Genomic DNA, 24108 nt, shown 5'->3' with positions numbered 1-24108 from the left:
CCAGGGTGAGTGTAGTGTCCTGACAAGCCAGCTCCCTGCGGACGTCCTCTCTCAGGCTACACCTGTAATGGTCTATCAGGGCCCTGTCGTTCCACCACGCTCCAGCAGCCAAGGTCCGGAACTCCAGCTCGAAGTCCTGCGCGCTCCTCGTCCCCTGCCTGAGATGGAACAATCTCTCACCCGCCGCTCGGTCTTCCGGAGGGGGATCGAACACGGACCGAAAACGGCAGGTGAACTCCGGGTAGTGACCCCTCGCCGAGTCAGGCCCGTTCCAGACGGCATTGGCCCACTCCAGGGCTCTACCCGTCAAGCAAGAGACGAGGACACTCATGCTCTCCTCGTCCGAGGGAGCCGGCCGAACGGTGGCCAGGTAAAGCTTGAGTTGGAGCAGGAATCCCTGGCACCCCGCCGCCGCTCCATCGTACTCCCCCAACTGCAATACGCAGGGCGCTGGTACCGGATACCGCTGGAGGAGATGGTAGTGTTGCAGGTGGGAGGGTTGGAGGGGAAGTAGGGAGACCACTCCTCTCCCAGCGGTCCATCCTCTCCATCATGGAGGTGTGAGGGAGAGGGGTGGTCGCTGCTCCTGCTGACTCAGTACTTTTGTTGGTGCGGGCTTCTGTAATGCTGGAAGAGTGATGGGTGTGGAGTAAGGTGCAGAGAGCAGAGGATTTGGGAAAAAAGCTTTAATGTCCAACAGAAAAATTTACAAAAAAAAAATGTTCAGCATATGCTCACCGGACAGCGGAAAAACCCAACAATCATCAATAACACCTCTTGACATAAACGGTAACAAGCCTGCACAAACACAGGCGGGCTAACCAAACTTAAATAACCCCAACCCCAAAACCCCAACAAGGAACAGGTGAAACCAATTAGACAAAACCAAACGAAAAGGGAAAAAAGGGATCGGTGGCAGCTAGTAGACCAGCAACGATGACCACCAAGCGCCACCCGGGAAGGGGAGCCAACTTCGGTGATATTCGTGACAATGGGCCTAATCATAGAATTACAAATAGAATCCCTATGAATTCAATAGGATCTCTGTAGGCCTAGTCAAGTAACTGTATTCAATCAATCAAATGTATTTATAAAGCCCTTTTTACATTAGCAGATTACCTTTTATTGTTGCATGAACACAAATAGTTATGTTTTCATCAGCTTGTCAAACAATCACTTCAGAGGGCTCCTTTAATAAGGTACCTGTGCACATTCATCCACTTGCAACATATTTCCAGCTTCCAAACCTTGGTGAATGGAAAGTGACATCTGTTACACAAGACACCAAAAAGTGTAATGACATTTGGCGATTGTCATTAGGGCAGAATTTATGCGTCCACTGCAGTTTGTGTGTCTCTGTGTAGGCCACTCATCTCTGCCACTCATCTCTGCCTTGTCAAAATGTCAGTGTTGAACCACATCGCATTTTTTAGTGTAGGCTGTACCACCCGTTTCCAAGTCCATTTGCTAATTTTTCATGCTTCTGACATGCGGTAATGATAGAAAGTGGTGTAATAGTTGAAAGTTTTCTTGACATTTTGTTTTAATTATTGTGAGAGGCTCATGTTTTACCGGACCATACCGCCTAACTTTGACCTGATTATTTGTAGTCAGTCAGTCACAATTTACTCATGATACATTACAGTTTTGATCCTCTTGAACACAGCCAATGACTGCATAAACTTGACATAAATCATGTGATCAAGGGTCATGAAGTTTTGACTGCAGTTGACTGCAAGTGTCATGTATTGTCACATTATGTCTTGTTCCTGTTCTTTCTCTTCACTCCGTCTCCCTCTGCTGGTCGTATTAGGTTACCTTCTCTCCCTCTCCTTCCCCCAGCTGCTCCTCATCTTCTCTAACTACCTCGTTCACCCTTTTCCCACTTGTTCCCTTTTTTCCCTCTGATTAGGTCTCCATTTCTCTCTCTGTTCCTGCTTCTGTCTTTGTCAGATTCTCGTTTGAGTTTCTCATGCCAGAACCAAACTATCGTCGTGTTTGCTTCAACCTTGTCCTGTCCTGTCGGAATCTGCCTGTTCATCTGAGGCTACGTGTGATCAGGTACCTCTGTCCTCTACAACCCAGCTAATCTCCTCTGCTGCTAGAAGGGGAACTCTTCTGTGATTTCAGAAGGACTTTATGTTTCATTTGTCGCCCTCTCTGCGGGTTGTTTGTTTTGACATTAAAGGACTCTGTTTTTGTTAAACCGCTTTTGGGTCCTCACTCACGTGCATAACAGCAAGTTTCTGCAGTTGCTCTTCACCAGCTTAATCCTGCATCCATTGCCTGCATTGTGGGAGCAGTATTGTCAACCAATCATTAAGGTGTTTTTGTTTGACCCACGCGAATGTGACCAAAGACATGACTGAAACAGCAACCAACTTTGCCGTGATTCATGCATACAATGGATAAATAAAAATTCATGTGATATTTTAGGCTCTTTCTCTCACTCTCTCAATTGATTATATAATGTACACAGGTACAGATTAATACATCATAGGCCCTGGGTCCGGAGAATAATGGCCTTTTAACTGCCAAAAGGAAACACTTGAGTAAATGAGGGATATAAATAATATGTTATGGGGTGGGTGCATTTTCCTGCCATGGTTTAGGTCCACTTGTAGAATCTTGGCCAAGGCGCATTGAAGCTGTTCTGGCAGCTTGTGGTGGCCAAACACCATTTTAAGACACTAAATTGGTGTTTCCTTTATTTTGACAGTTACCTGTATGCGCTTGTGATCCAATTTAATCCACAGTAATGTAGAAACAATGGATCCTCTGTGGCCAAATATTACTCTCTGGTGTATTTTGAACATTGAAAGCGGGCTCCTGTTGTTGGATAAAAAAAAATCTATAATAATGAATTTAAAAAACATACATCCTACCTCCTCTCCTCCTCCCCCCATCTGATGACTAGCAGAGAGGCAGTAGGCTGTCTACACTCATTGTGGGCTCCTGAATCCTCCTGTGGTTGGCAGTTGCAGTAAAAATATATAACATATATATTACATATATATACATAATATATTCTGTATATATTTTGTTTTATTTATACATTTTTTGCTTCCTCTTGGGCCTCCCACAGGCCTGGGCCCAGTGGCTTCAGCCCTGGTAAGCCTCTGCATTAATCTGGCCCTGAATGTAAACACACATATGATTTCAGTGTGTGGTATGGGGTTGGAGACATGTTTGTTTTGACATTATAAAGAAAAACTTTCATAAACAATGGCAATACTGCCATGTTGATCTGAACCTTGGTGTTGGAAAACCACTTTAGACTTTCGGTTGTCGCAGATGCGGCTCCCCAGACTTCACTCCTCTACTTTTGGCTACAGTTGGTCGCTTAGCCTTGGCACTCAAACAAGTACATTATCATCTTCTTCTTCATGTAATTCTCCACCAGACTAGACGCTTTGTTGCGTATTGCTGCCTTTCACAGTTCAGAAAGTGCATTGCAAATTTGTTCACAAAAATGGGAAAAGGGAAATTGGGGAAAATAAGAAATTGCACCACCACCTACACTGAGTGTACCAAACATTAGGAACACCTTCCTAATATTGAGTTGCCCCCCATCCTTTTGCCCTCGGAACAGCCTCAATTTGTAGGGGCATGGACTTTACAAGGTGTCGAAAGAGTTCCACAGTGATGCTGGCCCATGTTGACTCCAATACTTTCCACGGTTGTGTTAAGTTGGTTGGATGTCCTTTAGGTGGTGGACCATTCTTGATGCACACAGGAAAATAGTGAGTGTGAAAATACACTAAGTGTACAAAACATTAAGAACACCTGCTCTTTCCATGACAGACTGACCAGGTGAAAGCTATGATCCCTTATTGGTGTCACTTGTTAAAATCCACTTCAATCAGCGTAGATGAAGGGGAGGAGACAGGTAAAATAATGATTTTCAAGCCTTGAGACATGGATTGTGTATTAGTTTCATTCAGAGGGTGAATGGGCAAGACAAAATATTTAAGTGCCTTTGAACGGGGTATAATAGTAGGTGCCAGGCGCACTGGTTTGTGTTAAGAACTGCAATACTGCTGAGTTTTTCGTGCTCAACAGTTTCCCCTGTGTATCAAGAATGGTCCACCGCCAAAAGGGCATTAAGCCAACTTGACACAACTGTGTGAACCATTGGAGTCAAAACGGGCCAGCATCCCTGTGAAATGCTTTGAGGTATTCCTAATATTTGGTATACTCAGTGTATATACCCTTGCAAATATCCAGCAAACACTCTGCACCAAAACTCCAAAGGAGAGACAGGGTATCCTCAGTCTGTTGCAACATTATTGTGGAAATGATCATAAATAAGCGCTTGTTATTCAAAGGTTTTGTCAAGAAGAGCTTTTGTCAAAATTGACTTTTCGTAGTAGGTTTAGGAGAACTTACGCAGCAGGTTAGGATAATTAGCGTAGCAGGTTAATTAGGTTTAGGTTAGAAAAAGGTTTTGGTTAGCTAAAATGCAAAAACACATTTGATGTCAATTTGACAAAAGCTGTATCCCATCTAGGCATTATTATAGGGTAAGAATTAAAATAAGCAGCCTCAACATTTGCAGCCATGGGTGATAATATCTTTCTAGAAGCTGGTCCGTCATCCGTATTGTGGAATAATTCTACTGTTAAGGTAAGATTTGAATGGAGAAAGCTGATCCGAGAGCACTTTCTTTCGATCCTATCAGTATTTACACATGCCTCAACAACGCACTTAGCTCAGCGTGGTGTTTTGGGAAACATTACATCTTTTGGCCATTGTAGAAAAGATGCATTGTTAAAACACTCATAAACCTAAGTTCCATCGCTATCGGAAACTGAGCCCATGCCAATTTATTTGTATTAGCCAAATTCTTATAAACAAATGTGGATTTTTGAAGACTACCCACTTATTATTGCTTTTTGAAAGAGAGCTTCATATTTTTTGTGCAGTCATTAAGATTTGTTAAAAACGAACATGCCCTGAAACTCATTGCTGCCTTTGAAACATACAACCTATTATACCATGGCATTGTTGAATACTCATTTCTGACTGGCTTGAAGGGCATTCTAGAGCTGTGCATTATTTCACTATAATGCATGGTTTATTGTACAGTAGAATTCAATGGCTATAGAATTCTATGATGAAATCAAAAGAACACAAAAAAAATGTTGATTTTAAAGAAAAATATAGCTAACAGTAGCTGGTACGGTGGAGGATTTTGATATATCTTTTGATTTATTTTGCGAGGATGATGATCAACATTTAACCAAGAGACATTAAACTGTCAGTGACCAGGAAGTTGATGAGATAGAGGATTGAAGACATGAAAACAACACAACGAACAATACAACATGGGCAATCGGTGCTCTAAAAGACTGGCTGCAGAAGAATCAACAAAACGGCACTTTGCCTGCTCAAGATGAACAGCAATCAGATTCCCTGTGCATTTTGGCAAATGTCCAGTCACTCGAGAATAGATGGATGAGCTTGTTGAAAAGCTGCTATATTATATGCCTTGAAGAGGATGTGGCTGGATGACTGTCTACAGTATGTAGAACTCAGTGGTTTCTCCATGCAGCGGTACAATCTAACGAAAGCGGCCCCGGGCAATTCCAAGGGGGAGGAGTGTGCAACTTCATGAACAACAACTGGTGCGCTGCTTCCAATGTGATGGAAATCTCTAGCTTTTGCTCACCTGATATAGAACACCTAATGGAAAGCTGCACATCCTTTTATCTACCAAGAGTTATCATCTGTAATTATCACGGCTGTCTACATCCCTCCACAAACCAACACCACTTTAGCACTCAACAAACTGAATGGGGCCATAAACAAACAAAGGCAGCGTTTTACCAACACAATTGTTTGACGACAGTGCCCCACATCAAATAGTTTTCCACCGGCACAGGTTTCATAAATTCACAAATAGCGATTAAATATTCACTTACTTTTTGAAAATCTTCCTCTGATTTGTCATCCACAAGGTCCCAGCTATAACATGAAGTTTCGTTCTGTTAGATAAAATCCTTCTTTATATCCCAAAAAGTCAGTTTAGTTGGCGCCATCGATTTGAGTAATCCACTCGTTCAAGATGCAGAGTAAGGAATCCGGAAATCTACCGCTAAACTGTATTAAAACAAGTCAAAACACATTTCTATTGACTCCTCAGACTCCTTCTATTGACCCCTAAAATGTAATCAAGCGATAATATTTCATACGGAAAGAAGTATGTTCAAAAGGAAACCGATATTAGAAAGTGCGTCGATCTTCATCGCGCACCCAAACACGAATTTCCAACAGTTTGTCCCAGTACTAAAACTCATATTTCTTAGTCGTTTTGGAAAAAACAAGCCTGAAATCTTTAACATAAACTTCTGACACCCTGTGGAAACCATAGGAATTGCATCCTGGGAGCTAGATTTCATTATTTCCCTATACTTTCCATTGTAAGAGCATGGGCTTTCTCAAACAAAAGTTCTGGTTGGTTTTTCTTTGGATTTTCTCCTACCATATATGTTGTGTTATAGTCTCCTCCATTATTTTAACATTTCTACAAACTTCAAAACGTTTTATTTCAAGTGGTACCAATTCTATGCATGTCTTGGCTTCAGGGCCTGAGCAACAGGCAGTTTACTTTGGGCATGTCAGTCAGGAATTGAGAAAAAACGACCCTAGCCTTCTGAAGTTAAACAATTTAAAGGCAATGCTACCAAATACTAATTGAGTGTATATAAACTTCTGACCCACTGGGAATGTGACAAAAGAAATAAAAGCTTAAATAAATCATTCTCTCTACTATTATTCTGATATTTCATATTCTTAAAATAAAGTGGTGAGCCTAACTGACCTAAGAGGGAGTTTTTTACAAGGATTAAATGTCAGGAATTGTGAAAAACTGAGTTTAAATGTATTTGGCTAAGGTGTATGTAAACTTCAGACTTCAACTGTATGTTTTGGAATATTTTTTATTGTGTACAGGCTTCCTTCTTTTCACTCAATCAATTAGGTTAGTATTGTGGAGAAACGACAATGTTGTTTATCGATCCTCAGTTTTCTCCTATCACAGCCATTTACTCTATGACTGTTTTAGTCACCACTGGCCTCATTTTTTATTTTATTTGTATTATTATTATTTTGTTTACCTTTATTTAACTAGGCAAGTCAGTTAAGAACAAATTCTTATTTTCAATGACGGCCTAGGAACAGTGGGTTAACTGCCTGTTCAGGGGCAGAACGACAGATTTGTACCTTGTCAGCTCTGGGATTTGAACTGGTGAAATCCCTGAGCAGTTTCACAGTTAGGAAGGACACCTTTATCTTTGGTGACTGGGTGTATTAGGTGTATTTATACACCTTTCAAAGTGTAATTAATAACTTCACCATGCTCAAAGGGATATTCAATGTCTGCTTTTTAAATGTTTACCCATCCACCAAAAGGTGCCCTTCTTTGCGAGGCATTGGTCTTTGTGATTGAATCTGTGTTTGAAATTCATTGCTCGACTGAGGGACCTTACAGATAATTAATTATATGTGTGGGGAGATGAGGTAGTCCTTTAAAAATCATGTTTGAGTCAATGCAACTAATTTTGGGAATTTTTACTCCTGAACTCCTGAATTTAGGCTTACCATAACAAAGGGGTTGAACATTTATTGTCTCACTGGGTGAGGCAGTGGTCTAAGGCACTGCATCTCAGCGCTAGAGGTGTCACTGCAGTCCCTGGTTCAAATCCAACCTGCATCATACCTGGCTGTGTTTGGGAGTCCCAATTGGCCCAGTGTTGGCTCTCATTATAAATAAGAATTGGTTCTTAAACTTGCCTAGTTTTAAAAAAAAAACACACATTTCAGCTGTGCTTTTTTAAATCAATTTGTAAAACATTCTGAAAACCTGATTCCACTTTGACATTATGCAGTATTGTGTGTAGGCCAGTGACAACAAAACTCGATTTAATCTATTTTAAATTCACGCTGTAGCACAACAAAATGTGGAAAAAGTCAAGGGGTGTGAATTCTTTCTGAAGGCACTATATGTTTTGTTTTTAGGAGGTCTGTGTTGCACCACCTGCTGCTGGCTTTTTACCCCACCCCTTCCATTGCCTCCAACCAATGTTGCAGTCAAGAAAAAACCTTACTTTCATTCAAAGCCAAAGGGGGGTGGAATACTCAGTAGGGTCTCTGCTCTACTAACCAAATATTTTGTTTTTGACGGGAACTGTATCGCACGACCTGCGGCATGTCTTTTTACTCTGCCCCCTGCTCCAATGCAATAGAGAGCAATAGTTATGCCATCTTTTTGTAGGCACTAACTGGTTCGTTGGACAAAGCCTATACGGGGAAAGTAATGGATTTTTTTGTAGGGTTTTTGGATAAACGCAGAAAATAAGGTCTGTAGTAAACAAGGGCATAGGAGATCTTATACGTTTTGTTATATGAGAAAATCTCATCAGCTAACATCACTTTTTGTGAAATTTGAAGAATTTATGTCATTTAAAAAAACACGTAAAGGCTTTATTTTTCATAAAGTTCACTTTAACTGACTGATATTATCTCATAGAACAAACCGTATAAGATCTCCTCAACCTAAATTAACCTCAGAGTTTATACTCAGCATTTATTCCAAAACTCTATTATTTTTCCATTAATTTTCCTACTAGGAATGGCTGAATGAACCAGAGGTAACAAATTTATGTTGGGTCCTTGCTATCAGAGCTCCTTGGAACCCGACCCCATTTAAGTTGAAATGTAAAATGGTTACATAAGTGTTAAGGTTCGGGTATGGGTTAAGTCTTGGGTTAGCGTTTAGGGTAGGAACGTCCCAAGCCCAAGGATATGTGATAGCACTAACCCTAAAAAAAAAAACCTTACTACTTGTCTCAAGCTAAAGTGTAAAGGTCAAGTTTATATTTCTATGGCCCCTGTTTTCTATGCCTCTGATATAAAAACATAAAGAAGATTAAGTAGTAGATTTGTATGTTAAATGCAGAGGGCTTGTCACCTCTGAGTTGTCATGGAGATAATTTCCGCTCGCAATTTGCCGCCCAGCAGGGCATTCTGGGATTACGGGGTCCCCCAAACTGTCATGGCGTCCTAGGAAGATGGCGACTGCCATACAACAGGCTTTCCTGGAGTATCTAATTATTTAAATTCAAGGCATTGGAGACATAGCTAGGTAAGAAAACGGTGTAAATGTGTGTTATACAACAACTATCGGTTGTCTATAGATATTTTTTTCAGATGAATCAAGACAAATAATCTATAGACGGCTAGCAATCTGGCTAACGTTTGTCGAGTGAGGCCGGGTGCTGATTACGGCGTGTCTTTGTTAGCTAACCTGAAGTGGCTAGCCAGATTGCATTTTAATTTTCACACAATTATTAAAAGTAGTTAAGCTAAAGCTAGCTAACTTGTTGTTGGACCCTCGTTGATAACTAGATAAAGCATTAGCGAGCTACGCTAGCCCATATGAAGTTAACTTGATAGCACTAGCGAGCTGACGTTACTTAACTACTTTGGTTGCTATGTAGTTAGCTAAGCTAAATCGTAGCCAGTGATCTGCCTGGTTAACTATCAAGTGTTATTGCCAGTTGAGATGGGCGATTACAAAACGGTTGCCTGGCTCTGTAAGTGGGTCATTGGTTATGTAATGCTGCAGCAGAGAGTGTGTTTTTATTTTTGTTGTGTACCTATACTTAATGTAACCCTGTGGACACTCATAGCATTTTTTTAAACGGTAACGTTAGTATTTCATGTAATTAATCTGTATTGTCTTGACATTCGGGAAACGAACTGTTGAGTGCCCTGGAGTAACTGCTTTGTTTTTCCCAATAGTGACAGAGGGCCAAGAGAACGGTGGACTGACTGCCAGGGGCCAGCGATTTTTAGGCCATCAATCACCCCCACAGAGCTGATAAAATGGAGTGTGCAGTTGACACACAGCCAGGTTTGTGATCATGTTTTGCAGAAATATCCCTGTAATGTGAGGGATAGTTATTCTCACGTAGATGGTTATACCTAAATTTGGGAAATTCATGGACTGAGACATTTTCAGCTGACCTTTACTTGGCGATACTTAATTAATTATCATTTGGAAGGTACCAGTGAATTATAAAATGATGTTTGTGGTTGCTGGTGGAACTCTGAAAAACAAGGAAATATTCAGAAAGATATTAAGAAGATATCCTCTTTCTGTGGAGTCAATATTTTCCTGAGTATTCTTGACAATTAGCATACTTCCAAATTAAGAATTAAGGAAGAATGTGCAAGTAAAGGTTTGTTGGAGGTTTCTTTACCATCCTTTCAATAGACCATCGGCTCAACCGCAAACATAAACTAGCTATGATGCTGGAAGTTCATGCTGGATTGGCTAGATCATGATATGCCAATGACACACACACCAGAGATTGCCATGCCTCTGCCTGGCCACCCTTTCATTAGGAATTGCTTTCACACGTTGTCCATGTGAACTCCCCATATTCAGAATCTAGCATAACAAAGAAATGTGATTGGTTAATCTGTGACTAAAGAATGTGGTTGGCTAATCTTTAAATGAGGAATGTAATTGATTAATCTGTGCAGGCGGGGACGAGGCTGCAGAGCAAGAACACACTCTGGAGGAAACATCTGCAAAGGAAGGAAGTGAGACGCCGCAGAAGAAGAACAAGAAGCACAAAAAACACAAGAGCAAGAAGAAGAAGAAGAAACGTGGCAAGGGAGAGCGAGAGACGAGCTCAGAGTCGGCCCCAGAGTCCGACGTAGAAAAGCCGCCAATCAGAACCAGAGCAGGGTGAGGCTCCTCCCATTAGAACCAGAACTTGGTTTGACTCATCCCATGAGAACCATAACTCTGCTAGATTATGCCCATTACAACCAGACCAGTGCTGCGTTCAGTTTGCGTGAACATTTGCTACTTTGCGGAAAGGCTTGTACTGAACGACACATTTCCCCAAAAACTTGTATGTTCTTGAACAGGCTCTGTGATACGTTTGCTCCATTTGGTGGGTGTGCCGGGGTGTGGCTTGGAGCAATGATTTATGTATTTGAAGGGAAAGGTGAATTTTGAAGCTACAGCCCAGCCCATCCCTGTTTTTTAACTGACTTCAGTACAGCATCGTTTCTGTTCAATTAAACATTCTATTACGTTTTTATGTACTGAATGCAGCCAAGTGCTAGGCAGAACAGGGTGTTGCCTGGTCACCTCTAGATGGTTTCCACACTGGAATATAGGAGGTAAAGCAGCAGAAATGTAAATCCAACAGGCTCTTGTTTGTTTGGCTCTAAACCATTGGGACATTTGTGATTATGGTATTCATTATATTTGCGACTATAATCAATATATTTTCTGTTTTTAGTTTGAGGAGTGCTGGCCCAGTGGCCTCCGATACAGGAGTAGACACGAAAGAGGAGGCAACAAAGGACTTGATCACAGGTAAGGAGTTTGGGCCAGGTGTCGGAAACAAACCGATGCGAAGTGATTTTTTAAAAAACTGATTCTTGTGTACCTGTCCACACAGCTATACCTGAGGTAGAAGGTGACGCTAAAGCCAGAAAACACAAAAGGCATGCTGGGAAAAAGAAGAGAAAAAGGAGGAGAAAAGGGGAAGAAAAGCAGGAGAAGAACTCTTCTTCACACTCCCTATCAGAGAGCGAATCTATGTCAGGAACAGATTCTGAGTCTGAGGGGAAGCCAGCTGGCATGGTAGTGCAGGCTGTTCCCATGCAGTCTAAGGCCAGGCAAGAGGAGCGAGTTCCCTCCCTATGCATCACTTTGGCCCAAAAAGAGGAATCTCTGAAAGTGATGTGTCAACCCTCAGATAATGAGTCTGTGGATGCAGGAGGAAAGACAGAAGAGAAGGTTTCCCCTGCTAACAGGGAGAACCAAACCATCTCTGTCACAAAGCTGGAAGATCCACGGAGCGACGGGAGCTTCAGCCACACCCAGGAGCTTCCTGACATCATCCCCAAGCAGGATGGCCAGAAGGAGGAAACCAACCCAGAGCAGAGGTCAAAGGTGAAGAACCAGGCTCCCTCCAGGTCAAGGTCAGGGTCGCTGACAGACACTAAGATGGCTAGATCGAGTCTTAGTCGTTCGCCAAGCCCTAAGCGGTCCAGATCAAGTCGCAGTCGTTCACGAAGCCCCGCGGGATTGTCTAGTCAGCCTGTGTCTGTCAGGGGCAGGTCTCGATCTGGCTCAAAAAGCATGACTCCCAAGAGGAAGCAGTCCATGTCCCCCAAAAGGACAAGACGCAAGTCCCCATCTCTGTCCCCCAGGACAAGACGCAAGTCCCCATCTCTGTCCCCCAGGAGAGGACGCAAGTCCCCATCTCTGTCCCCTAGGAGAGGACGCAAGTCCCCATCTCTGTCCCCTAGGAGAGGACGCAAGTCCCCATCTCTGTCCCCCAGGAGAGGACGCAAGTCCCCATCTCTGTCCCCCAGGAGAGGACGCATGTCTCCCAAGAGGGGACGCAAGTCCCCTTCTCTGTCCCCCAAGAGACGACGTATGTCTCCTCTGTCCCCCAGGAGAGGACGCAAGTCATCTCCTCTGTCACCCTGGAGAGGACGCAAGTCTCCTTCTCTGTCCCCTAGACGGGGGCGCAAGTTGTCTCCTCTGTCCCCTAGACGGGGGCGCAAGTTGTCTCCTCTGTCCCCTAGACGGGGGCGCAAGTTGTCTCCTCTGTCCCCTAGACGAGGGCGCAAGTTGTCTCCTCTGTCTCCTAGACGAGGGCGCAAGTTGTCTCCTCTGTCCCCTAGACGAGGGCGCAAGTTGTCTCCTCTGTCCCCTAGACGAGGGCGCAAGATGTCTCCTCTGTCCCCTAGACGAGGGCGCAAGATGTCTCCTCTGTCCCCTAGACGAGGGCGCAAGTTGTCTCCTCTGTCCCCTAGACGAGGGCGCAAGTTGTCCCCTTCTCTGTCCCCTAGGAGAGGGCGCAAGTTGTCCCCTTCTCTGTCCCCTAGGAGAGGGCGCAAGTTGTCCCCTTCTCTGTCCCCTAGGAGAGGGCGCAAGTCCTCTCCTTTGTCCCCTAGAAGAGGACGCAAGTCTCTGTCTAAATCCCCTAGGAGAGGACGCAAACTGTCTCCATCTCCCAGACGAGGGCGGCGGTCTGAGTCCAGGTCACATGGCTGTGTCAGAAGGTCGAGGACCAGAACCCCCCCCCCTCGTCGAGGTAGACGTCTGTGGTCCCGCTCGCCTGTGAGGCAGACTCGCCGTTCACGCTCCAGATCTAGACGGCTCCATCGCTCCCGGTCAATGAGGAGAGGACGGCATTCCCAGAGCAGCTCCCCGTCTCGCAGAAAGAGGTCCCCCCCAAGGACACGACGGTCCCGGTCTCCGGTCAGGAGAGGTAGGCGGACTCGTTCCCGCTCCGTCGTGATCCTGAAGAGGAACAGGAAAGGTTCACGGTCCAAATCCCCACGGGGCAAGGACAACAAGTCCCGCTCCCGGAGCCGCAGGATATCCAGGTCACCAGTTAAGAAAATATGTTCTAGATCACCGAAGCGGAGCAGGACAAAGTCCAGATCCCCAGGACGCAGTAAACCATCAACATCACGATCACTATCGCCACGTAACCAGTCCAAGTCTCATACTCCTAAATCCAAATCCCAGAAAATAAACAAGCGTTCAATGTCAAAATCACCCACCAGCGACAAATCCAAGTCTGTCTCAAGCGACAGGCAATCTGAGAGCGTATCCCCAGAACGCTCAAGATCCAGGTCTACTGCCAAGGACCTAAAGTCTCCAAAAATGGCTGAGAAGCATACTGCAGACACGACTGTGAATAATGAAGCGTCTACTAAGCCTGTTGGGGAAGCTGTAGCTGCAGCAGAGCCCTGGAAGCCCCTCGCTTTGGCTGCTGCCTCCAGATCTACCACACAGGGCAAGCCAATGGCTGGGCATGCTGAAGAGAGCACCTCTGAGATTCCATCTGAAGACCATGACTCTGCAGAAGAAGAGCCAAAGGTGGCAAGAAGCCCAACAAGCTCCTCTGACGAAGAACCGGATGAGCATGCTACGTCCAGGTCTGTTTCACCAGAGACTGTTCCTGCTGATCGCCGCTCCAGGTCCTCACCTTCTAAATCTCCCATTAAGAAGACATTTTCAAAACAACGGCAGTCCTCAACTTCAGCGTCTCCTAGTAGGAAGTCCCGATCACCTGCTGGTAGGAAGATGTCCACCTCTCCCTCATGGAGGTGCTCCCGGTCCAAGTCCATCTCTCCCTCTCAGTCCAAGTCTGCCTCCAGAAGGAGACGTTCCAAGTCCCCAGCCAGGAAAAGGAAGTCTGTCTCTCCGCCTACCAGACGGAAGAAGAGGTCTAAGTCCAGAAGTCCGGCCCGGCGCAGGAGATCACGGTCTAAGTCACCGGTACGGCGCAGGAAGTCACGTTCCAAGTCCAGAGTCAGGACCAAGCGCTCTAAATCCCGCTCCCCAGCCAGAAGGAAGAGGTCCAAGTCTGCAGACAGGAGCAAACGCTCCAAGTCTCGTTCTCCAGGCCGGAGGAGAAGGTCCCGCTCCGGGTCGCGGCGGCGTCGGCCCGTCATGCGGAATCGCTCGTTTGACCGACGCGACCGATGGAAACGGGAACCAAGCCACTCGCCAATCCTCATCCTCCGCAAGCGCCGTTCCACATCTCGAGGCCGCCGCAGTGCCAGCAAGACCCCTCCTCGTCTCACTGAGCTGGGTAAGACTACACCTATATATAATCAGGGTTGGGCGGATTAATTGAAACATGTAATCGGTTAGTGATTAGTTGCATGAAAAATAAAGTAATCGGTAAGGTAATCCTTTGATTACTCAAAATAGTAACAATCGATTTACATTGATTACTTTTGGTTTACTTTAACTTCTAACACTTAGGGCCCTATAAAATTGTTTTTATTTTTTTGCCTGATTTTTTTTGTATTTTTTTGCCCGATTTTGTTTCAGGATTTTCCAAAATTCAGTATTCTTCCTTTTGTTTTTCTCAGATTTGTTTTGTAAAAAAAATATAATTATCGAAATTGTATGTTCTAAGTTCACAACAATGCTTAAACCACATCAGGAGATTAGATTTTTATTTATTTATTAATATATTTTAAAAACGTTATGGTTATTCTTTTAAAGTGTTTTCCTTACCAGTCAAGTTAACAGATCACCGACCATTTTGAATCCCACCGTACCTTCTCCGCTATGCAATCTGGTTCCGAGCTGGTCATGGGTGTACCTCAGCCACGCTCAAGGTCCAAATAGATATCATAACCGCCATCGATGAAAGACCGTCTGTGCTGGCGTCTTCATCGACCTGGCCAAGGCTTTCGACTCTGTCAATCACTACATTCTTATCGGCAGAGTCAATATCCCTGGTTTCTCAAATGACCGCCTCGCCTGTTTCAACTACCTCTCAGACCGGTCAGTGTGTCAAATCGGAGGGCCTGTTGTTCCGACCTCTGGCAGTCTCTATGGGGGTGCTACAGGGTTCTATTCTCAGGCTGACTTTTTTCTCTGTATATATCAATGTCGCTCTTGCTGCTGGTGATCCTCTAATCCACCTCTACGCAGACGACAACATTCTGTATATATCTGGCTCTTCAATGCCACACAGCACTCCTTCCGTGGCCTCCAACTGCATTTAAATGCTAGTAAAACGAAATGCATGCTCTTCAACCGACGGCTTCCCGCAGCTGCCCGTCTAGCGTCACTACTCTGGACGGTTCCGACTTAGAGTATGTGGACATCTACAAATACCTAGGTGTCTGGTTAGACTGTGAACTTTCCTTCCAGGCTCACATTAAGCATCTCCAATTCAAAATTAGGTTGAGAATCGGCTTCATATTTCTTAACAAAGCCTCCTTCACTCATGCTGCCAAACATACCTTTGTAAAACTGACTATCCTAGCGACGTCATTTACAAAATAGCCTCCAACACTCTACTCAGCAAATTGGGTGCAGTCTCACAGTGCCATCCGTTTTGTCACCAAAGCCCAATATACTACCCACCAATGTGACCCGTATGCTCTCTTTGGCTGGCCCTCGCTACATATTCGTTGCCAAACCCACTGGCTCCAGGTCATCTATAAGTCTTTGCTAGGTAAAACCCTGCCTTATCTCAGCTCACTGGTCACCATAGCAACCCCTACCTGTAGCACGTGCTCCAGCAGGTATATTTCACTGGTCATCCTCAAAGCCAACACTGTACCTGTACACAACCCATCTGTAAATAGCCCACCCAACTACCACATTCCCATATTGTTATTTATCTTGCTCTTTTGCACCCCAGTATCTCTACTTGCACATCATCATCTGCACATCTGTCACGCCAGTGTTAATGCTAAATTGTAATTATTTTGCCTCTATGGCCTATTTATTGCCATACCGCCCTAATCTTCTACATTTGCACACACTGTATACAGATTTTTCTATTGTGTTATTGACTACGTTTGTTTATGTGTAACTCGTGTGTTTGCTTTATATTGGCCAGGTCACAGTTGTATATGAGAACTTGTTCTCAACTGGCCTACCTGGTTAAATAAAGGTGAAATAAAATAATATGCAGTGCCTTAAGAAATGTACACTCCTTGACTGTTTCCACATTTTGTTGTTACAGCCTAAATTTAAAATGGATTCAATTTAGATTCTTAGTCACTGCCCTACACACAAATGCCACCTAATGTCAAAGTGGAATTACCACATGCTTTTAGAATTTTTTACTTAAAAAAATAATACAAGCTGAAATGTCTTGAGTCAATAAGTATTCAACCTAAATACGTTCAGGAGGAAAAATGTTGTTCTCTAGTTGCATGGACTCCGTCTGTGTGCAATAGTGTGTAACATGATTTTTGATTGACTACCTCATTTTTATCCCACTCATACAATTATCTGTAAGGTCCCTGAGTTGAGCAGTAAATTTCAAACAAAGATTCAACCACAAAGACCACAGAGGTTTTCCAATGCTTTGCAAAGATGTTCATATGGGTTAAATGGACTGTTTACAACCCAGGTGTGCAAAACTCTTAGACTTTCCCAGAAAGACTCACAGCTTTAATCTATGCCAAAGGTGATTCTAAAATGTATTGACACAGGCGGTTACTTACCTAATAAAGAAATATTAGTGTTTTATTTTTCATTCATTTTAGTTTATTTTTTACAAATGTTCTGTGTATTTTGTGTAGATTGTTGACAAATTGACAATTAAATCCATTTTAATCGTACTTTGTAACACAACAAAATGTGGAGAAAGTTGAGTTGTATATCCTTTCTGAAGGCACTATATAACAGTACATTTGATGTATAGGTTTATGCACCCACCTTGAATGTGCTAGAGCAAAAACCAAAACGTGCCCCCAGGGGGGGGTTTGGGAAACGGGTCCAGATGAGTGTGATTGACCAGTGGGCCAGTTGTAAATGTTTTGGAAGCCTTATCTATTAATTCAATCACAAAAGAAGCTGTCCAACCTTGATGGTCGATCAGTAGAATCTCTGAGAGCATGTGAGAAGTCTTGATGGTGTGCTAAATGACAGCGGCGAGTTTTAATCAAATTTTCCTCTTGATATTAGAACATAATCCCAAAAGTAATCAGCCGTATACGCTTTTCAAAATTAATCAGTTGCTCAATTACTTCATTTTATCAGATTACGTAATCCCAGTTACATGTAATTCATTACTACCCAACCCTGGGCATATTATCCAATGTACTGTTATTGTTTAGTACCCTCAGTTTAATGGTGGCTGTTCTAGAAACCTTTAGAACAGATTAGGTAGTCTGAAATTCCGCTGTTGACAGATGTCTGTTCCCTCCTCTCTCTTTCCTCTCCCCTTTCTCTATTCACAGACAAAGACCAGCTCCTGGAGATAGCGAAGGCCAATGCAGCAGCCATGTGTGCTAAAGCAGGTGTGCCCATCCCAGAGAGTCTGAGACCCAAGGCCATCCTCCAGCTGCCCCTGCCCAACCCAGCCCCAACTCCCCTGAATCTGCCTCTTCCCCTGCCGTTGCCTCTCAACATGCCCGGCATGGGCATGCCCAATATGCCCAACATGAACATGCACATGCCCAACATGCACATGCCCAACATGCACATGCCCAACATGCACATGCCCAACATGCACATGCCCAACATGCCCAACATGAACATGCCCAACATGAACATGCCCAACATGAACATGCCCAACATGAATATGAGTATGCCCAATATGAATATGCCTAATATGGGCAATATGTCCAATATGGCCATGAGTGCTGCCATGGCCAGTATGACCGCTGCCACCATGACTGCAGCCCTCACCAACATGGCCCAGATGTCAAACATGCCCCAGATGGCCCCCCTCCCCACTATCACCAACAAGCCCCAGATGGCCCCCCTCCCCACCATCACCAACAAGCCCCCTCCTAGCCAGGTTCCCCAAACAACCCTTCCCCCCCTTAACCTGGACCACATAGAGGAGGTGAAGAGGAAGGTGACTCAGCAGGCCAACATATACAGCATCAAGGAGCTCACTGAGGTAAGACTTATAAGAGGCTTCACTTGCAATGTATGTTTTAACAAAGATCTACTTAATGCATTGTCTATGTAGACTCCCCATATGGATTACAGCAAGCATTAAACTTTAGTTCAGACTCCTAGTCTTTGGTTTATGTAGTTGGGTATTTGAGGTTAGAAACAGAAGACTAGACTGTTTTTGGGGGGGGGGTTCTTTTGTACTACTGACTGTTCACATCACAATGATTTGTTTTTGTTTTTAAAATCAATCTGTGTGTATATGTGTTTAGAAATGTAAGATGATAGCGGCGAGTAAAGAGGAGATGGCCATAGCGAAGCCACACGTGTCTGATGACGAAGATGAGGACAGGAAGCCACGCGGCAAGAGCTTCCTCAGTGTAAGAACTCCCATCCTTCATCCTAACATTCATCCAACATTCACACATATTAGATGCATAATGAGCAGAGTGATGACATTTTAACTTAGACTTTTCTCTTTATTCCGCAGTAACTTTTATTTGGGGCGGATCACATGAGGCGAAAGGCTCCCCATGGAAACATCACCGGGCGGACAGAAGTGCGGGTTGTGGTTACAGAGAAGGAACAGTGTCCGATACTGCCAGCCCCTTTTCCCTGGACAATCATTCCCTCCCCCAGCACCTCCCATCATGCTCTAGTTGTCTGGGTTTCCACATGCTTCCAAAGCCACGGTTGGATTCCAAAGCTACAAAGTAAAAATTGGCTACAAAAATTAGCTTTTTGGTCTTCATTTAGGATTAGGCATAAAGTTAGGAGTATGTTTCAAATCAAATTTGAAGAAGAAATTGTACAAATGCGTGGGGTTTAGCCATAATTATGACTTCGTGGCTATGGAAGCTAGTGACGACCCATTGGACAGATTGGAGTGTACAGTGTGGTTACTCCTAGCTTCTACACATTGGTCAGACAGCTGTCTGGACAATGACTGAAGATAAATGAAAGAAGGAACACACTTTCAAATTTTGTCGACTCTTTCTAATGTTAAACTTTTTGTGTTTAGTTTTTGTGTTCAGTGATTAAATTACCAGCTCACGGTTCCTTTAGTGACATTTTAACCTGTGAGTGAACTGCTAGGACTGCCCTCGGTGCGCGCACCCACAGATGTCAGTAATATGATGGTCAGTTGTTTCTGTAGTGATGGGCAGACTGACCAGGTGTCTCCATTGAGAAGACAAACTGATCAGGGCTTTGGAGGATCCACTCTTAATGTTTTGTCACTTCTAGTATTTCTCTATGGTGTTTTTCTGTTAAATACCTGATGTAATCTTTAGCTATTTTAATGACTTAAAATACATTTTAGGATTTCCTTGGTCAGTAGGGTATTATTTGGCTGGCTTTGTACATAATGTATTGATGATTATTAAAGGAAACCAGAAAATTACCTTTCTTGTGTTCTTTATGTAGGAGCTATTAAGGTCAGAAGTACTGATGTATATTATTTCATTCTAATCGGAGATTGGTTCAGACCTGGGACACCAGGTGAGACTTCTCTCTGACCTCTTACAGATAAATGGCTAACTATGAGCCATGTGACTAAGTTTTTAAGCCCCCTCCAATTCATTCCACATGGACAGAACCCTATTGACCTCAGCCAGAGTTCTACTGGGTCCTGAGGCACTGGAGCTCCGGCCTGGCACTTTGCTGGGTCCTAAAGATCCCACTGTTGATTATTACTTACACTTATTTGGGCTTTTCAGACTGCACGTTCAGAGCTGTGCCTGCTATGATCATGTTGTTTGGACCATGGTGGCCCAAAGGCTCATTGAAGCTCTTTAGCATCGGAAATCAATGATGGGAGATCGATGGTGGAATGTTTTTGACAGCCGGACCATAGTGCTAGGAAAAGGGGTCATGCAATCGTTAGTCTGTCTGGTGAATTCTGGTGGAGAGATCAGAGCTGAACTGGTTTCAGTTGAAAAGTTGGAGGGGAGAAAATGCCAGACTTTTCTGAGGAAGGGCTGGACCACTACCTACTGAATCAAGTGAGGATCATATGCTGCTACGTAGTGTGTGGGTGTTGTGGTTATCCTGTGTGTTGATTATCGTGTATGTGTGTAATTGTGGTTCTGTGTGTGAGGTGGACCTGCGGCACCGTACAGTCAGCAGGCGTGTTGAGGAGGTTCTGACGGTGCTCAGAGATCTGACCACTGAGGTCAGCAAGAAAGACGGACGCTTCCAGTCCATCGCCCACGCTGGAGTCAACAACGAGAACATCAAGGCAACACAACGACTTTAATATCTTACATAGATGGGCATTCAGTATATCTGTCAATCTACAGAATTATGGGATCCCATCTCAGTGTGTGTGTGTGTGTGTACAGGACCAGCCTGCCATGGTGTCTAAATGGGCAGCCCTCCTGAGAGGCAGATGTTCCTTCAACCCAGCCATCCAGGTAAGGCCCACTATGCTCTGTGTATTAATATTCTGTGTGTGTCTGTGAGGGATCTAATGATTGTGTGTGTGTGTAGGTCCTGACTTCCAGCCTAGTTTTGGTCAGTGTTCCGGTGAGGGGGTTGATTGGATATCATCAGCATGTGGCTCGTCAGTGGAGGTACTATTCTCTGACTGGCTCCATTCTCCCCACTCCTGTCCGCGAGCCAGAGAAACTCCACCAATGGCTGGAGCTGGAGAGCTTCACAAGCCCCGCCCAGGACTGGCAGGTGGGATATCATAGAGCAGTGAATATAGTTAGCCAGTTAAATGTCCTAAATATTCTTAAATAACACTATTTGGTGTGTATGTCTTTTACAGCAGTGGTCATTAGTCGATTTTCAAACATTTCTGTCGCCAACGACACAAACTTGCACTCCTATTTATATACAACTATTTATTGCGCAATTGGCAGTAGGTGCACTTTATTCAGAAGCCCTGCGTACTGGGTAGGCAGAGTGTTCCCATTTTGAACCGTTTAATTTGTCAAACTCCGCCTACCTTAATCACCAGGAGAGCTGTGGCTAAGTCAAGTACTCCTACTGCGCCGGCCAATCGAATAGCTTGAATCACAGTGCTGACCGCTTCCCCCTACCCCACAGCAAAGTTTGATACCGGCCTATGTGAGATTTGGTAACTTTTAGAAACCATGACCAGAGAGACTGTCGAAGAATACAGAAAAGAGCTGCTGTTTGAGTGAGTTCATGTTTTAAGTTTTTATTCAGCACTGTCAACATTGTTTTTATTCAACACTTACAAAACATAAAATCTGCTTCCCTCGACATCCACTCACACTGCAGCTGCAATGAATGAGGAGCCAAGTGTATCGATAGGCCTGCATTTTTATTATTAGCAGCTCATCATGTCTATTTTAATATTGAGGATTTTTTTTTCTTTTTCTGGTCATATAAACAACATTAATTTGTACATAAGCAGTGTGACTCGAGTTTCCCCATCAGGTGACTGTGTTCCCCTCTCTCTGTTCAGTCTCACTGGAGGAAAGGAGAGAGCAGGGACCTTAAGAGGCAGACCCTGCTCTCTCCCTCCCTCTGCTGAGACTGACCATCAGACGCAGGTATCATCAGTCCAATCAAATAAAGAAGCTAATTATTAACATTTATGCTCAGTAGTTCCTCCCAAGTTCTACACCAACTGATCTATTTTGTTATCAAAGGTTGCATTTCGAAACATAATATGGTCTGAGAAGAAAGCAATTGTCAGGCCAAGCATATAGCCAACATGCTGTGCTGTATTAGGCCTACTGCGCAAACCTCATTCTTACAAAACTGTTTTTATTAGGGTAATGTTGTATAGGCTTGTTTAAAGTCATGTTTTTGACTGCGAACGTGATCTTCACTCCAAAGGTTGGTGACCACTGTTTTACAGGATGCCAAAGTGTGTGTTGAGGGAGACATTGTACCGGCCAAGGTGGTCAGTCTCTTCAGAGAACAACTAGAGACCGCCATACTGACCTGCAGCTTCAGTGGTGAGTGTGTGGCAGGGCAGGACAGGCCGTGGATTTGACTGATCAGATCTCCCACACACTGGAAAAGCTTTCTGTCACATTGAATACCTCTACAAGCAACATACACACACCCACACACTGGCCACAGTGTTGATAGGTGTTGGGCCAGAGTAAAATCTATAAACTGACCGGGCCAAAGGCTTCCCTCGTAGCAAAGGTGCAAACACGCACACATTCTAACCTGATCGTGTGTGTGTGTGTGTGTGTGTGCGCGTGTGTGTGCGCGTGTGTGTGTGTGTGTGTGTGTGTGTGTGTGTGTGTGTGTGTGTGTGAGAGAGTGTGAGCGAACGCAGGTAAGGTCAGCATCTTGGAGTCTGTGGGTTCGGTAGTGCGTGTTGCCATAGAGACGGTGGAGGGTGTGATGGAGGCAGAACTTGTTCCCACTGTGGAGCTGATCAACTATTGGCCGAAGAAGGCCCGCTGGCCCCGCCTTCTGCAGCGCTGGCCAACCACAGAGAGAGCTCGCTGCATCAAGGTCTCAGCTGGGAAACATGCTTTCTAACCCTTCTAACCTTCTACACCCTAACTTACTTTCTCTCTATCTCTCCCTCTCTCCAGTCGTTTGGGTTTAACCTCATGGCAACGTCTAATTACCACTGGCTGTTGTCGTTCTCACGGGCGGAGCAGGCATTGCTAGTGGCCGTTGATGAGGACGGTGGTTGCCGTAGGAAGTGTTACCGTGTTGTCAGACAGCTGAAGGAGGACACCTGGTGTCCCGGCACCAAGCCTGTCATCACAGCCTTCCACCTGCAGGTACCCAATCACAACGCAATGTCCCTGCCCAATGACTGCCCCCTTATCATACATCCTCAGTTAACCAATCAACTCTCACCCTTTCAGATGTTCAAGGTTATATTATATATTTCTGGTGTACATAGTCATCTCTCTCTGCGTTTATCCTTCTCGCTCTCTCTGCAGACTCTGTTGTTCTGGTGCTGTGAGAAGTTTCCATGTGGGCGTGACTGGCGCTGTGTAAAGGAGTGTGTGCTGCGTGTAGCCAGGAAGCTGTTGAAGTGTGTGAGCCAGCGCTACCTGAGACACTACTTTGTCCGCTCCTACAACCTGCTGAAATACAGTAACACCACAGAGTTAGACCACACAGCCCAGAAGATCAATGACTTTATAGCCAACCCCAGCCTATATGTCCACTAAACACTGATTATTAACACCAATTCTAGCATGATGTTTTTATTGCTACTATTCTTGTCTATCCTAATGTTGCAAACACAAAATGAATACAAGGTTGTGTTCAGTAGGGCACAGCCTACCAAAACATTTGTAGCAGTAGCTTTTTACTTAGTCAAATTCCTGTACATGCAAATGTCTTTGGTGAATAAAGATGATTCTGATTCACAGCATAGCAAAACATTTTACATCAGGTAATGAACATCCTTATTGAACAAGTCAAAAGTTTTTTATTCTGTACCTAAATAAAGTAGTTTTCTTATATTGCATGCATTGTTGCTTCTGTTGAAATTGTGGTTTCCAAAAAAACACCGTTAGAACTGTCTCTACGTTTATGATCCAGCAGAGGGCAGCATAGCTCCACTACCTGTGTGTGTTTGTGTGTCCTGCAGATGAGACGAGGGTTACTAAAAAGACCACAGGAGAGAGCTAGTCCTCACATTGCTTCACAGGTATGGTTGCAAAGGGAGGGTTTATTACTGTGAACTTTTTACATTTACCAGTAAA

General features: G+C 44.2%; 2 protein-coding genes across 6 annotated transcripts; both read left to right on the top strand.

Annotated features, from left to right (window-relative positions):
* Positions 1–8973: 8973 nt before the first annotated feature.
* On the top strand, positions 8974–19841 carry si:dkey-67c22.2 (uncharacterized protein LOC792544 homolog). Of its 2 annotated transcripts, none has more exons than XM_036959094.1 (8): positions 8974–9145; positions 9805–9916; positions 10552–10759; positions 11325–11401; positions 11487–14648; positions 17776–18443; positions 18712–18819; positions 18930–19841. In XM_036959094.1, the coding sequence occupies exons 2-8, from the start codon at positions 9889–9891 to the stop codon at positions 18930–18932; spliced, it is 4254 nt and encodes a 1417-aa protein (XP_036814989.1). In that variant the 5' UTR covers positions 8974–9145; positions 9805–9888; the 3' UTR covers positions 18933–19841. The 2 variants fall into 2 exon arrangements, with proteins under 2 accessions (XP_036814989.1, XP_036814990.1); XM_036959095.1 differs by lacking the exon at positions 8974–9145 and adding an exon at positions 9219–9596.
* A 266-nt stretch (positions 19842–20107) lies between these two features.
* Positions 20108–23868, top strand: mab21l3 (mab-21-like 3). 4 transcript variants are annotated; one of them, XM_036959096.1, is made up of 8 exons: positions 20108–20442; positions 20538–20678; positions 20782–20853; positions 20930–21121; positions 22278–22377; positions 22710–22891; positions 22975–23169; positions 23335–23868. In XM_036959096.1, the coding sequence occupies exons 1-8, from the start codon at positions 20395–20397 to the stop codon at positions 23566–23568; spliced, it is 1164 nt and encodes a 387-aa protein (XP_036814991.1). In that variant the 5' UTR covers positions 20108–20394; the 3' UTR covers positions 23569–23868. The 4 variants fall into 4 exon arrangements, 2 of the variants coding, with proteins under 2 accessions (XP_036814991.1, XP_021435151.1); XM_021579476.2 differs by having other exon boundaries at positions 20108–20678; XR_005038818.1 differs by lacking the exons at positions 20108–20442; positions 20538–20678; positions 20782–20853 and having other exon boundaries at positions 20979–21587; positions 22693–23169; positions 23335–23605.
* The last annotated feature ends 240 nt before the right edge of the window (positions 23869–24108 follow it).

Source organism: Oncorhynchus mykiss, chromosome 22, assembly GCF_013265735.2.
Source record: "Oncorhynchus mykiss isolate Arlee chromosome 22, USDA_OmykA_1.1, whole genome shotgun sequence".
NCBI classification, from domain to species: domain Eukaryota; kingdom Metazoa; phylum Chordata; class Actinopteri; order Salmoniformes; family Salmonidae; genus Oncorhynchus; species Oncorhynchus mykiss.
Note: the sequence above shows the minus strand (reverse complement) of the source record. Positions and strands in the feature narration are given on the sequence as shown.

Bases quoted from the DNA above. Each gene is read 5' to 3' on its own strand.
- si:dkey-67c22.2 (XM_036959094.1), top strand. From the start codon at position 9,889: ATGGAGTGTGCAGTTGACACACAGCCAG. The intron at 10,760-11,324 runs GTGAGGCTCCTC...TTCTGTTTTTAG, and splicing joins CCAATCAGAACCAGAGCAGG to TTTGAGGAGTGCTGGCCCAG. The intron at 18,444-18,711 runs GTAAGACTTATA...ATATGTGTTTAG, and splicing joins GCATCAAGGAGCTCACTGAG to AAATGTAAGATGATAGCGGC.
- mab21l3 (XM_021579476.2), top strand. From the start codon at position 20,454: ATGCTGCTACGTAGTGTGTGGGTGTTGTGGTTATCCTGTGTGTTGATT. The intron at 20,854-20,929 runs GTAAGGCCCACT...GTGTGTGTGTAG, and splicing joins CCTTCAACCCAGCCATCCAG to GTCCTGACTTCCAGCCTAGT. The intron at 22,892-22,974 runs GTCTCAGCTGGG...CCCTCTCTCCAG, and splicing joins AGAGAGCTCGCTGCATCAAG to TCGTTTGGGTTTAACCTCAT.